Source organism: Miniopterus schreibersii (genome assembly GCF_964146895.1).
Source record: "Miniopterus schreibersii genome assembly, chromosome: 13".
Lineage (NCBI taxonomy): Eukaryota > Metazoa > Chordata > Mammalia > Chiroptera > Miniopteridae > Miniopterus > Miniopterus schreibersii.
The window spans coordinates 50,414,045-50,429,126 of record NC_138113.1 but is presented as its reverse complement, the minus strand read 5'-3'; the positions used below and the strand labels follow the sequence as shown (position 1 = coordinate 50,429,126).

At 55.6% G+C, this 15,082-nt stretch overlaps 1 protein-coding gene across 5 annotated transcripts in view; it reads right to left on the bottom strand.

The window, feature by feature from the left end:
- Positions 1-8,852: 8,852 nt before the first annotated feature.
- The window catches only part of PAX8 (paired box 8), a 52,758-nt gene continuing 46,528 nt past the window's right edge, over positions 8,853-15,082 (bottom strand). For 4 of the 5 annotated variants that reach the window (XM_081156303.1, XM_081156306.1, XM_081156304.1 and 1 more), the window contains 2 exons: positions 11,858-11,944; positions 8,855-10,213 (listed from right to left, as the gene is read on the bottom strand). In XM_081156303.1, coding sequence (XP_081012429.1) covers positions 10,137-10,213; positions 11,858-11,944 — 164 coding nt within the window. In that variant the 3' untranslated portion in view covers positions 8,855-10,136. Of the gene's footprint in view, positions 10,214-11,857; positions 11,945-15,082 lie in introns of all 5 variants that reach the window. The other variant, XM_081156305.1, reaches the window with a different exon arrangement.

Below are 15,082 nucleotides of genomic sequence, written 5' to 3'. Positions count from 1 at the left end.
TCCCTCAACCCCCATGTGCTCGAACCTACCTACGGGCTTCCTGAATGCCATGCTCTCTCTGATGGTTCCTCCCCCTGCCCCTCTGCCCACACCTTTGCCTCTAGCTCTTCTGGATGCTTGTGTCCCTCACCATTAACTGTGGCTCACACCTTTACCTGCCCCTCCCTCTTCCCTTTTCTGGAGAGAGATGTGCCTTCTTGGGGCTGACCCCTCCCCTGAGCCCATACACAGCCCACCCCTGTCTCCCTCAGGGGTCCTGGCTGGGTCCTGAGGCCTAATCTCTACCCCCCTCATCATCTCGCCTTGCAAACACCTTCGAGTATCACCACCATGAAGAAACAGATGGTCTTTCCAGCCGTTTCCCTCCCTCACCTGACTCCTGGCCCCCATTCACGCCTTGAAAATTGCCTTCCACCCCACCCTTCCTCAAATGCCACCACCTCAGAGGGGCCACTGATGACCCTCAACCATCAAATCCAGCGTGTTCTCAACCTTCATTCTTTACCCCTCTTAGTGACCTTTTTTTTAAAATTCTCACCTGAGGATATTTTTCCCATTGCTTTTCAGAGAGAGTGGAAGGGAGAGAGACAGGCAGATATCAATATGAAAGAGACACCAATTGATTGCCTCCTGCACTTGCCCCAACCGGGACCGGGGATCAAGCCTGCAACCGAGGTACGTGCTCTTGGCAGGAATCGAACCTGGGACCCTTCAGTCCACAAGCTGATGCTCTAACCACTGAGCCAAACCAGCTAAGGCTCTCAGTGACCTTTGGTCCACTGGCCACATGATCTTTCTGATCTGCTCAAGGTCATCACCTTGGCAGCAGGCCCTGGAGTCAACTGCCTGGGCGCCAGTCCCCGCTGCCCCTTATATCTGACCAGGGGCCAGTTCCTTAGCCTCCTGTGCTCGCATTTGCTTCTCTATAAAATGGGATAATAGCACTGCTTACCCCATGGGATCCTTGGAGGATTACATGAAGTTATGCACATAAACATCTGAGATCGATGCCTGGTGCAGAAGGAAATCAGGCTGGTTCGCCATTAGCATACAGCCTCGCTGGCCTCGCCTCGCGCACCTGCCCCGCCTCTGGGCTCTGGCTCAGGCTCTGCCCTCAGACAGGTGAGTCTTCCTCGAGGCTGGGCCTTTGCACACGGCTCTTCCTGCCTGGATGCTGCAAGTCACAAATCTCAACTCAGATGGGCTTTAGCAGGAAAGGACATTGGCTCCAATAACCAGATGATCTGTGTCCAGGTCAGGCGAGGCTACTCCAGGGCTCCCTGAGCTCCATCTCCCAGACTTAGGAGGCAGGAGTAGCCTCCTCGTACCAAGATGGCCCAGCAGCTCCCCAAGACTCCTCTTCTGGATGCAAATACAGCCCACAGAAAATATCTGCTTCCTGGAAAGTTTCTTAGAGCAGCCTACCCTGGGCCACGGCCCATCCCTGAGCCAATCAGTAGGTCAAGGGCTTCTGGTAATCAGAAGCCACCTTCCGAGATGCGAGTGGGGTGGGGTAGAGACAAACCCCCCAAAAGATGGCCACTGGCACCAGCTATGGAGAAACTAAGTCTACTAGTGGTGGGAAGAGGAGAAGCCCACTGTCATCCAGATGCCAGCTCCTGCAGGAAGTCTTCCTGAGCCCTCCTCCCAGTTGTTCTCTGTCACACCGAGTCTACAACTCTGCATCCCTCCCCTGCCTCCTCTCCTTTCCCCTCTCTGCTCCCAAGAGAACATAGGCTCCTGAAGGTGGGGAAAGGCAGTCTGGCATCCACTGCCTCCCCCGGGCCCGACACTGAGGGCAGAAGAAGTGAGCCTCAAGCTTTACCCTTCCTAGGTTCTAGCGCTCCGGCCCTCCTGGTTCTTCTACCTGCATGTTTGTTTTCTGTCTTTCCCCCCTTTCCCTCCCGCCCCTGAACTCAGCTGTTCCACTGGGTCTGGCTGCCTGCGGGGCCTTGGGAACTTCGGGAACCCTCCTAATCTAAGCCTCTGCCCCATCTCTGCTCCGAATTTCAGACCTGGAGTCCTACCTGCTTGCAGGACTTGGCCCCTCAAGAAATCCTCCTGGAAATGGTCAATTTCTGTACAGATGTTACTTATTATATATACCTGAATCTGAACTTAGCGTCATCTCCTCCTGACTCGGTGTGTATTAATGATTCTGTGACGATTAGCCCACTGCTCTGAAAGACAACACACTGGGATGGCGAGGAGACTGGAACCAGATGGGCCTTCTCCTCACCTCTGGGGTCGGGTAGAGGCGTCTGTTCTCTGATCTCTTTGTCCCTGTCTGGTGTGACAGGGACAGGGTTGGAAGGGACATGCACAGAGACGCAACGACACCTTCGTCTAGCAAATGAACCAGATAGGTAGGTGACTGGACAGCCCTCTCACCTGGCCACCGAGAGACTCAAGTCCACGCCCAGCTCCTCCATGGACACTCAGGCCACCAGGCCCCTCTCTGCACATTTCCCAGGTCCCGACGCTTTGTTTCTCCTCCGTACTTGGCTCACTAGCTGCGTGCATTTCCGGTGAGCTGTCACGACCCCTCTCTGACACATGGTGGGGAATGCATTAATATTTAAAATAAGATAAACAGAATGTCCGTGTGTGTGTGTCTTAGGCTGGAAATTCCTTAAGGGCAAGGACCATGTCTGTTTATATAGCACCTGGCACAGTGTCAAATTGGGGCTTAACAAATGAATTTTGATGAAGACTAGAAAGAAGCTTCCTGCACGAAAAGACGGAGGTCTAGACACCTCCGTCCGGCTAAGCTTCGTCCAAATCCCCTTAGCCAGGGGTACCCTTCCTCCCCAACTCAGATCCTCACCCTGTTCCTGACCATCCAGGCTTCCTTCTGCCCTCCCTGCCCTGTCCACGCTCCCCACGACCAACCTCATCTTCACCCTTCTCTGCGCTCTGAGACGTGCCCTTTCCTCGCACAAACAGCCACAGCCACAGCCACAGCCACGCTCCCTCAGGGCTTCCCCAGCCCACCTTTCACCCACCGCCCAGCCCCGCAGGCTTGCCCAGGGCCTGGCAGTATCTTGTGGAGCTAGATGCCAGCAGCTGAGCCTTTGGAGGTGCTGTCCCCAAACGTGCCTTGGCCCCATGGGGGCCTCCAGCCAGGCGGGGACCTGGCAGAGGGAGGGCCAGGATAAGCTGCTTCAAAACTCCAGATGCAGCAGTTAAAAAGAGGACAGAGGCAATGATCCTTCAAATTGCCACATCTGTATAATCTGCCTTTTATTTTCTGCTTCATGAAGTTTTATTTCCTATTATTTATTCACCTCCCCGCCCTCCCCTCCCCCACCCCAGCTCCTCCTTAGCGGGCGACATGCTCAGATGGGCCCGGAGCCTTAGCTGGGGTCTGGCCCACCCCCAGCTCCCACCCTGGGCTGGCTGCCGGGGAAGGCACCTGCTCCCCTCCACCGTGGTGCAGCCCCCAGGCCTTCCCTCCATCGTCCAAGTAGAACTGGAGGAAATGTAGGTTGAGGAAGGGCTCATGGAGGTGAGGCCTGTCCCACTGTCACTACCGTTGAGCCGGAGCTTATGGGGAGGAAGAGCCAAGACCTAGAACTCACAGCCAGTGGGGCCCCCATCTCCATGTACCAGCCTCCCCTCCTGGGCCTCTTTCTCACCCTGTCCACCCGGACCCCCCTCCTCCTCTCTTCCCTCCAGCTTCTTGGATCTGTGGTCGAATGGCTGGGCTGGTCCCAGCCTCATAAAGAGGGTATCGCAGTGGAGAGAAGGGGGACCAGCCAAGATCATTTGGGGTGAGGGCAGCTTCTGGTCTGTTTCCAGGCCTTGGACACCCCCCCCAACCCCCCCCCCCCCACACACACACACTCAGTCCTCCGGGCTGTCTGAGCAAAGAGGCAGTTCTGAGAAAGGCCCGGACCCTCGGGTGCAGGCTCCTGTGTGGGTGCCCGGGCTGGGCCAGGCCCCGACGGCTGCAGGGGTGAGAGGGTGCTTGGGAAAGGGCATGTACAGTTTGCATCTTTTTGCCAACCACCCTCCTCAACCCTCCCTGAGACACAGAAACACAGGCAGAGTGTCTGACTTTAGTGGAGAGGTTTAGGGTCTGCGGTTGGTTCCTGGTGGCTGCTTTTTGAAGAAGATAGGAATGGCAGAGAAAGGCCCCGGGCATGAGGGTCCTTGCAAATATCCCCGACCCCCGACAACACTTTATGTCACTCCTCTTACACTTCTCACTGCTTTGCCACTTTGCTCTGTAAGTGACTTTCATGAAAGTTTCATTTCTAAACTCCGAGGGTTTTGGGGTGTGTGTGTGTGTGTGTGTGTGTGTGTGTGTGTGTGTGATCCAACTGGATTCATCTTGTTTTCTCCTGGGTGCCTATCGCAGGGTCTGGCACACAGTGGGTGGTTTACAAAAGACTTCTGAATGAATGAAGGTGACTTCTCATGCCCAGCTTGTATAACTGTGGCCGGTGAGCTCCAGTGTCTGCCCAGCCTGGAAGCTCAGCCAGCTGAGGCAGGACCCAAGGGCCCTCACCCCCACCCCAAACAGACACCCAGTTCCAAATGTGAGAACATGGTTTTCGCCTCTGGTTAGCGGAAAGTTACCTGGGGAATTTGGGAGAAAGAGAGCTTCATACCTGAACCAGTCAGATGAGGCTGCATCGCCTCTCACAGACCCAGGTGACATCCTGGCTGGAGCCTGGCACTTCACAGCTGAGGAACTCAGACCCCCAGGGCATCAGTGGGGAGGGGTGACTGGGTCCAGGCTCTGGCTCTTTAGCAGAGGGTCGGGGAACAAATGTGATGCCGTTATGGCCAGGGCTGGTTATGATGACAGTAACTAACAAGCCCCAATGACCCCCACAGTTCAGTCCCTGGAATGGCAGGAGCCCCGCTTCCTTCTCTGCCTTTCTCTTTTCCTTAGGTGGGGAGATGAGGTTCCATTCAGCCTGAGCTCATCCCTCCTGGACACTTTCTGCTCTGCAGCAGTGAGGCCCCTGGGGATCAGGTGGATAGGTTGGGCCTCCCACTTCTCCAGGGGGTAGATGTGGGGGAACCAATATGGCCCACAGCTGGGGCCTCAGCTCTGGCATCCAGGGAGGCAGGGGCCAGGCATAGAAAGGCAGCTTGAGGGAGGTGGAAAGATCAGGCGGCCGGAAGGTGAGCTCCTAGTTCAGGCCCCTAGCAAGGCCTGTGTTGTCAGCTGAGCTTGCTACCGATGCCCCGCCCCCCCAAAAAGCAAACACACATAAAACAAATAAACATTTATTTGTAAATGCACACGTCTCTCCTCCAGGTGGCTCCTGGATTTCGGGGCTTGTGTCTGACTCTGATGCGTGGGCCAGCTCTCTGACACAGGCCGTGCCGTGGCTGGGGAGGAGGGGAGAGTGGGGGTCTTGGGCACGGTGGGGAGGTGTTGGCTCCATGCTGGTGCTGGTTTGATTTATCCCTAATGAGTTCTCAGCACATGGCTGCTCCCAGCGCACTCCAGGGGCCAGCGCGGCTTCCCGTGGCCCAGCCCGCAGACTCCACAACAGCCGCCACTCGCTCAGAAAAGAGCCAATTTCCACACTGCACAGTCCGCTTCACTCGGGGAAATCACATTTCCCTGGGAGAGCCGCAGGCAGCGCCTCACTCCCAGCCTGGCCGGCTGCCACCCGCACAGATGGAGGAGCTGGGCCCATTGCCCTCCCCCACCCAGCGCCCCACTTCCCACCCCAGGGGACCCGAGCCCCAGCCCCAAACCTCCAGGAGGCCTCTCGTCAGCTGGGACCTGGCCTGGGAAGAGTAGGAGAAAGGGTGCCGTCCACAGAGCATGATGACAGGAGGGACCGGCCTCCAGCTGTTGCTTCCAAGGAGTGGGCACCAGCTCTGAGGGGCTGAGACTGGAGGTGGGTTCAGGGTACTGTGTGTCTGTGTCACAGGGGGTGGAGGGGATGGGTGTCCACCACCAGGAGGTAACGGATCCCCACCCTGTGCAGTGTCCCCAGTGCCCCAAGGAGCCAGAGGAAGAGAACAGAAGCCAGAGAGGAGGGGTGGAGAGGGCATTTCCAGACCACATGCGGGGCCTCCAAGCCCTTCTCACACCCTGGAGACCCGGAGACCCAAAGGTCTCTCAATAATTGCTTTGGACACAGCAGAAGGGGGACAAGAACAGGAAACTAAAGAGGAAAAAGGGAAGAAGAGGGGCTGAGAGAGGGGAAGTCATCGCCTTGGTGGGATGGGAGACTCTAGCTTTCACCAGAATCCCAGCCACGGTCAGCTCAGTGGGTCACTCCTGTCTGAAGGTGACACACAAGCTGGGGCACAGGAGCATCAGACCTCCTTCGGACAGAAGTGCTTTGTGACCCTGAGGCTGGAGAGGGGAGACCTGGGGCCAAGGATGGAGAAGAAGCAGGATCAACCTGGCACTTCTCCACCTGAGGCTGACCGCTGGGCCTTCCACCAAGGACCACTCGCCATGCTGTGAGCCAGTGACTCTGTCCCTCCCCACAGAGCAAAGTGCCCAAGGCCTTGGCAGGAGCCTGGCCACATCCAGACGCTGGCAACCTCAGATGAGGGTGCAGATTCAGCTGTGGTCCCAGCTCCTCTGAATGACCTTGAAAAGGTCATCTCTTGCTCTCAGTTTCCCCAAGTGCAAATTGGGGCCAGTGTCCTGAATCAGAGAGGGAAGTGGATGCAGACAAGTTTTATAAACAGGAGACACTACGGCTCCATGAAGGGTTGTCCTAACTTCGGAGGGTGAGGGAGGACTGGGGGTAGGGGGCAGTTAAGTGGCGGGTGGAGAGCCAGGAGGGAGGCCCTCAGCTCCTAGGGCTCAGCCTTCTCTTCCCGCACCTACCCCGGGACCAGGACACCAGGAATTGCCTAAGGAAGACTCGGGTGGGTATGTGGGAAAGGCTTAGGGTGGGGGAGCAGGAGGGGAGGGAGCCCTCAGCAGGCCCTGTCTTTGGGCTGCAGCACCCACTCCCCTGCCTGAGGTTGTCCGAAGGTTAATTGTGGCCCTGGCAAGCAGGCAGGAAATTCGTGTTCTTTAGTAAGAACTTACAGCAGGAATATTGGAGAATCGAGGGGAGGGTTGGACTCAGCCTGGGGCTGGCCTTGGAGGCAGGACTCCCAGCTGCCCCTGTCGCCAGCCTGCAGGACAGGGGGTCTCAGCAGCTCCAGCCCACCTTAGAAAGATGGGCTCTGCCCCACCTGGCGGGCCCAGGTAAGCCTCAAGCTACTCTGTATCCCACTGTACGGGGCTGCCCGGCCCACACGGGGCCTCTGCGGGCTCCGGGCGCCCAGGCTGGCCTGGCTGATGCGGGGAAGATGGGACCCTGGAGAAGGGATGGTGAGCGTGATGGACCAAGGAGAGCAGCCTGCAAGCGGAGGCGCCTGGCCACACAGGCAGCGAGGGGACTGTCCCAGTGTGCAGGGGGTAGGTGAGGCAGGCCCTCCATGCAGTGGGGATGCCTCAGGCCCATGCCGTCCCCCAAATTCTCTTCCCAGCACACTGCTCCCACACGCCTTCAGAGAACCAGGGCCCGACCTTGCCATACAGTCACCCAGCGCCCTCCCACCGCTCTGGGGTGATGCTGCCCCCCCACACACACACACACAGCCCGAGAGGTGGCTTCCAGCTCAGCCTTGGCAGCCTCCTCCATGTCCTCCTCTACTGTGCCCTCAGCTGCCACCCCGGCTTCTCCCAGCAGCACCTCGAATACATCCATGTATTGGATGACTGCATGGTTGGCCATGGACAGAATATCTGACCCGCTGGACTGGGCCCCACCACACTCACCAGCACCACTCTGAACAGTGTCCTGGGTGCTCAGGTCGCCTCAGAGAAGGGAAGGGCAGTTCCCAGCCACAGTCACCGCGGCACAAGCACAGCCCAAGTCCCTTTGTCACTTGGGAGTTGGAGAGGGCCGGCCAGGGCAACGGTGTTCTGATCACTCTGCAGGCTCCCTGGGTGCCATGCATCTCACAGGGATTCTTAGAGGAGGGGGGTTCGCTGTGGCCCCAGAACCAGCTGAGGGCTGTCTTAGGGCCTCAGGAACCCAGAGTTTCAGAATCACGAGGAGTCTCAGGTATGTAGGGTTCCATCCCACTGCCAGGCTAGTAGCCAGATGGAAGCCCTGATATTGAGGATGAGCCTCATCTCACGTCCCCTGGGAAGAGATGGGAACCAGTTTCCTCCACAGCAATGTCCGCCAGACCTGTGGCTCCGTGCCGTCCTCAGTGAGTGTCCCTGGTCTCTCCTGTTTCTCAGCCTCTGCCCTCCCAGGCTTGGGAGCCCTGGGAATCCTCTTCCATCTGACTCAACCTCAACTGCTCTCTGTCCAGCCATCAAATTTACCACACAGCCCTGTCCCTCGTTCCAGGTTCCGCGTAGACAGAAGACAGTCCCTGGGGGACCAAGCACCCTGTTGGGGGCAGAGCCCTTGCAGCCACCATGGTATGTGTCCCCTTGTTCTCCAACATTTCTTAGAAAGGGGTTGTCCCTGTGGACTCCCTCCCTACTTGTTGGCACTGACACCCGGTGACTCTCCATGGCCCTCTCCAGCAGCCAGACAGGGCCCTGTGATGTTCGGTGAAAGTGTTGGACTTACAGTAAGAGAACTTGACTGAACCCACTGCCTCCCCTCTTGAATTTCACTTTTTCTGAGCCTCAGTTTGCCCACATGTAGAATGGTACTAATCCCACCTTCATAGATGCGAGGCCTCCACACTGTGCCTGGCCCAGAAGAGCCCAGGAAAGATCTTCTCAATTCCTCCTCTCAGACCACAGGGTCACAGGGCTGCTTCTGTGAACAGCCACTCCCTGGTCAGCCACCAGCCTGCCCGCCGATACTCGGGCTTTTGTTAACAGCAACCACTTATTGGGTCCACGACTGGCCAGGACTGTGCCATGTGCTTATTTTATTCTCACATTTACTCAAAGCTGGAGAAGTCAAAGCATGGGATTGGGGTGTGCCTGGCGTTAAACATGTCAGGGCAGAGGGAGGATGCTAAGTCAGGGTTCCTGGGCATTAGACAGCCATTTGCACCCCAGGCCCCAAAGTGAGTTCACTGTGAATTGGGCTTGAGGTTCTCTGGACAAAGCCCAGCCTTGTTGCCTCCTCCCCAGTCAACCCCAAAGCCCGAAACGGAGTAATGGTTTATTGAGTCAAGTGGCAATGGCGGTGGTCTTTAAAAAAGAAAGAAGTATTGGGGAGAGAAGCCCAACATGGCAGGGAGACAATTCACTGAGAGGCCACAGTCTGGGTGGACAGGGGGAACCGGACCCACGCAGAGCCGCATTTACAGTATTTACAGTCAGGCCTTGGGGTGGGACCTGCAGGTGCAGAGGGAGTCTGCATTGCTGGCTGGGTGGCAGCAGGCCTCCCCAGTGTAGGGGCTGGGGCCGAGGCAGGGCTGCTGGGAGGGACCCAGGTCCTCAGCAGCTCCGCCTGCTCTGCGCTGGGCCTTTTGGAAAGTCAGTCTCCAGCTGTGAGAGGCTGGTTTCTGGGATGAGCTGCAGGAGTAGAAGCTGGGTGCGCAGGTGTGTCACAGCAGCAGGCGGAAGGAAGTCCCCTTGACAGGCAGGTGGAGCTTTTGGTTGACTGGGCCCAGCCTTCAGCCCGTGGCCAAGAGGGAGGTATAGGAGGAGCCAAGCAGGCTGGGTCAAGGAGGTGGACAGTGGTAGCCTCAACTCTGGGGCAGCTCGGTGGGAGTGACCCTCAGGGTGGCTGTGGGGACAGCCTTTGCACTGGCTGTGACTTGTGGGCTGGAGGGAAGCGCTAACACCCCAGGACCACTAGAGCGTGTTGATGGTGGAGCCACAGAGGTGTCCCGGGCCCCTAAGCCCACTGTGGGCCTGTGTGCCATCCCCTCAAGCTCTCCGCTGCTCCTCTGCTCTTCACATTCCTCCAGTTTTGCGTTTCTCGGAACAGGATGTCTCTCCCTGGAACTCTGGCCTCACCGAGGAATCCTGGAGGACAGTCTGGCCTTCTGCAAAGTCATCCTGTCTTTCATGGTTCATTAAGTCAGCCACACAGGAGTATGACCTGCGTGGCTGGACTTGTGGTTATTTTCATGTAATAAATAAAGATTCTTTTCTGTGACTCTCTGCGGCCTATCCCAGACCCGGTCCTCCTGCTGCTGTGTCGCTCCCACTGTCCCCGTGGTGACTACAGGTGGTCAAAGGCCGTGGCAGTGGTGGGCGGCCCGCTCGGCCTTGATGTGGAACTGTAATAATATGGAGAACCTGGACACGTCAGAAAAATAACAACACTGCTGGTCAGAGGGGGAAATTGCACCACAGCCGCCCTGGCATCTGCTAACCTTTAAGACAGCTCAGGTTAATCATTTATCCCCCGGCCTATCTGATCATCAAAGATTAACTCCTCTCCACCTGTTTCCTCCTTCTCTGACCTCACCTTTGAGTTTCTGGCCAGAGGAGAAGGTGGCTTCTTGTCCCTCCCCCATGATTACTGTGACCTTCAACGCCCTTGTTTCAGAGATAGAGCAAGAGAGAGCAGTTACATCTGGAACCCCGAGAACTACACACACAGGGGGACCATGGGAGCTCCCTAGCTTTGACCAAACTGTGCGAAGTCACAGAATCTTCCTCCTCCAAACCAGAGAGACTTAAAATTCTCACTGCTTGGCCCTGGCCGGTGTCGCTCAGTGGTTAGAGCGTCAGCCCACGCACCACCGAAGTGTCGTGGGTTCAATTCCCTGTCAAGGGCACACACCTGGGTTGCAGGTTCGATTCCCGGCCCCAGTCAGGGAGCTTGCGGGAGGCAAGCAATTGATGTGTCTCTCTCACATTGATGTCTCTTTCTCTCCCTCCTTTCCCCCCACTTCCTTCACTCTCTCTAAAAATCAATGGAGAGAAGATCCTGGGGGGAGGATTAACAAAAACAAATTCTGACTGGTCAATGGGGGCTGTGCATTTGAGGGCCTCCATGGGGGAGGCTCTGCGGGGAGCTGACTGATCCCCCCCACCGCCCCCACGTCTCAGCGCTCTTAGCCTTTCTGGTTAAACTGAACAGAACAGAGGCTTGGAGTTGAAGTCACCTGGCAAACCCTCCCGGCCACTTTTGGAATGCCAGGAGGTAACAGAGGAGGGGGGTCTTGGGGAACGCACGGCCCTGCCAGGCCTGCGATGATACGGGGGGTCAGCCACACCTGCACCACTGCTTTTCTCTGGCCCAAGTTGGTTCGAGGTCATCACTCAGGGAGACTGAGTGTGTTTCCTCAAGTTCACCATTTATGGGGCTTGGATTCCTAAAAATCTCTCTTCACAGCCGAGGCCTCAGGGCGAGAGGGGTGCCGAGCAGCCCGCAGGTCACTGGACCTGGACTCTGCAGGCTGTCCATATCTCAAGTCACCTTCCGGGACTGGGGTGAAGCAGAGGACTTGCAGGGTCTGCTGCTGCATCATGAGCACTCATGAGCCACTTGATGGCTAATGTGGGCAACAGGAAGTCACTCGGTGCCATCAGTGAGCTCCCAGGCGGGGGCAGTGGGCACTCTGCATGGTACCCATCAGTGCCTGCTGCAGCTGGACTGTGAGCCCCAAAAGGCGGGGCATCCACTCTGAGACTTCTTAATTCACCCTGGCCCTCCCAAGGCCTGAGCCCTGGATCCTGCTCAAAGAAAGATCTCATAGACTTGGCCTTGGGCAAGAGGAGGGAGCATGGTGCAGGGAAGTCTTCCTTCTGCCTTCTTCCCTGAACAACCTGGCCACAACCTGGCACACTGCCTTCCTGCTCGAATTATGAGCAACACCTGTCTCCCCAGGCCCTAGTCTAACCTGGGCCTCCCAGATTTGAGACGACTTTGGCCCAGCCTTGCACCCCACCCGCCCTACACAGCAGAGGGCCTGAGCGGCCACAGGAACTTACTCAGCAAGCTGGAGTTGGGGAAGCGCCAGGCCTCGCTGTAGGAGGAGTAGGGGGTGTGGCCGTAGGCATTGCCAGAGTAGTCGCTTCCTGTTGGAGGCACACAGGTGAGAGGTGAGGTGGAGCACCCCTGTGGGGCTGGGGTGGGGGAGGAGAAGGGTCTGGCACTGGGCAAGCCCTGGGGACAGGTGGAGCCAGGGGACAGGTGGAGCCAGAGGACGGTGGAAGCTCAGATGGCCCCTCCCTTGGGGCCCCTCAGTCAGCATCATTTCTAGCAGTGGCCTTTCCCCTAGACATTGGAGAGTTGTCCCTCACAGGAATTGTAGTAAGTGGATGTTTGTATTATGCCCATTTTCCAGGTGAAGATCTGAGGCCTAGGGATTGGCATATGGGAGCTGTGACTCCAGGACCCAGTTTCTAACCACTTCTACTGCCCAGACCTTCTGCGAGGAGCCTCTCCAGGAGGTGTCAGTGGGGAGAGGGAGGGAGGGATGGGCAGAGGGAGGAAGAAAAAAGGCAAAGAAAAAAAAGAAAGAAAGAAACCTTTCTTAATGATCTAATCCAACCGTTCATTTCCCAAATGAAGAAACTGCTACCCAGAGAGGGACCAGGTGTGCAATGAGAGCCCGGGGCACGTGTGCAATGAGAGCCTGCACTAGAACCAGCCCCAGCTCCTACTCCAGCTCTTTCCTGTGCCTTACAATGTGAACTGCCCTGTTTACTGCTGCAGCAGCCCAGATCCCCTGAGTTCACTGCACCCAGGGAGGAAGCCAATTCAATGCTGGCTATACAACAAGGGCCTCGTGCCTCTACCCCACCCTACCCAGTGCCAACACTGCTGGCTTTAAGGGACAAAGGAGAGGGGTGGGAAACGCAGTGTGTTTGCCCTCTTGTCTTGTCACTTACTTGTGCATTCACTCACTCACACACATATCCACTTACTGGACTCATGTCTGCCAAGCACCTATGTGCTTCAGTTACAGGGAAGCTGCAGGACAGGGCCCAGAAGGTGGTGCAGCGTCTTCCCGCCACCAGATCTGTCAATGCCCCTGCACCCACAAAAGCCCAGCCATCTCTTTGCTCTATCTCACCCCACACATCTTTGCAAGGACTTGGCCCTTGCAATGGATCCTTTCTCCTTTCTCCTTCATTGGTTCTCCCTTCAATGGTTCTAATTCATCACTCCCTTCATCCAGCAAACATGCTCTGTTATCTTCTCTTTTAAAAATCCCCTTCCTACCCCACATCCCTCTCCAGCTCACAGCCCCTCTCTCTGCCCCATGGTCTCTGCCGGCACCTCCGCATTCCCCTCCAATCAGGCTGAGCACTCATATCCTCGCTGCCTCTGCCTGAATGTCCCAGTGGTTACTTCTGTGTCCACCACTCCGTAAACTCTCAGCCGACTTTGACTCACCCACCAACCTCTCTCTTGGGGACGGGGGGTCCTGACCCTCTGGCCTCTCTACTTCACTCTCCTCTGGTTCCTTCTCTACGAGAACTCTAAAGATTGAAGAGCCCCAGGGCTTGATGTGTGAGCCTCCTGTGAATTTACATCCACATTTCCTTTCCCTTGATCTTGTCTAATTCTTGGCATTAAATAACAGCTCTGAACAATGGTGGAAATGTATGCCCTCGTCAGGATGACTTGCTGACTTCAGACATATTGCACCTTCTGACTTACTAAACTGGGTACCTAGGAGATGTCTCAAGCCTAATTTGACCCAACAGAACTCTTGGTTTCCACCTGCCACACACTCTACCTCTTCCTCTCCTGATCTCCCCCATGTGCACTTGCCACCACCATCCACAGAGTTTCCAAAGCCCCAAACCTAGCGGTCAGTCATCCTTGTGTCCTCGGTGTTTGAACCCCTATAACCAATTCACCAGCGAGTGTTGTTGGCTCTACCACCAGCACTGTCCTCAGTGTCTCTCCTCCTTCACTGCTGCCTCCCCTGCCCAAGGCCACTGCATGAACTACTACAATTGCCTCTCCCCTAACTGGTCTCTGTGCTGCCTCTTTTGACTGCCTGCAACCAATTTTCCCAGCAGCCTGAGTACTCTTAAAATTTGACCCAAGCCACTGCCAACATCTCCTCATTGCACAGTCCCTTCCTACTCACTCACACCCTCTTTCTGTGTGTGACCACCCTAACCTAGTTCCTGCCTTGGGGCCTTTGCACTTGCTGTTCTTTAGGGTGGGGGATGGGCTGCCCCAGTTTGTCACTTAGCTGACCACTTTGAACACCTTCTCAGGGAGGCCTCCCTGATCATCCAATCTAAAGTAGTATAATTCTTTCCCTGTGGCTCTGTATCACAGAATCCTATTTTGCTCTCTTTATAACACTGTTGTCTAAAATTATCTTGTCTATTCATTCATTGGCTTGTTTACTGTACTCTCTTCTCCACTATTAGGTTGTAAACTAGATAGAGAGACCTGCCTTGTTCACTGCTATACCCCTAGCATCCTATGCCATAGAGCCTCAACCAGTATCTGTTAAATGAAAAAGCAGTGGATGGAAGGATGGTTGAAAGGGTGAATGATGGAAGAATAGATAATGGAAAGGTGGATAGGTGGAAGGATGAATGTATGGAAGAATGGATGTATGGAAGGATGGAAGGGTGGAAGGATGGATGGATGGATGGATGGATGGATGGATGGATGGATGGAAGAATGGCTAGAAGAATGAAAGAATGGATGGATAAACGGAGGGAAGGATGGATGAAAGGATGGAAGGATGAAAGGATGGATGGATGATAGAGTGCATAGAAGAATGAAATAATGGATGGGTAAATGGAAGGATGGATGGGTGGATGGAAGAATGACTAGAAGAATGAAAGAATGGATGAATAAATGGAAGGATGGATGGATAGATGGATGGGTGGATGGAAGAATGAATGGATGGATGGAAGGATGAAAGGATGGATGGATGGGTGATAGAAGTGCATAGAAGAATGAAAGAATGGATGGGTAAATGGAAGAATGGATGAATGGATGGAAGAATGGCTAGAAGAATAAAAGAATGGACGGATAAATGAAAGGATGGATGGGTGGATGGATGGATGGGTGGATGGAAGAATGAACGAATGGATGGATGGAAGGATGGAGGGGTGAAAACATGGATGGATGGATGGATGGATGGATGGATGGATGGATGGATGGATGGATGGACAAATGGAAGGATGGATAGAAAAATGAAAGAATGGATAGATGAATAGATGGATGGATGG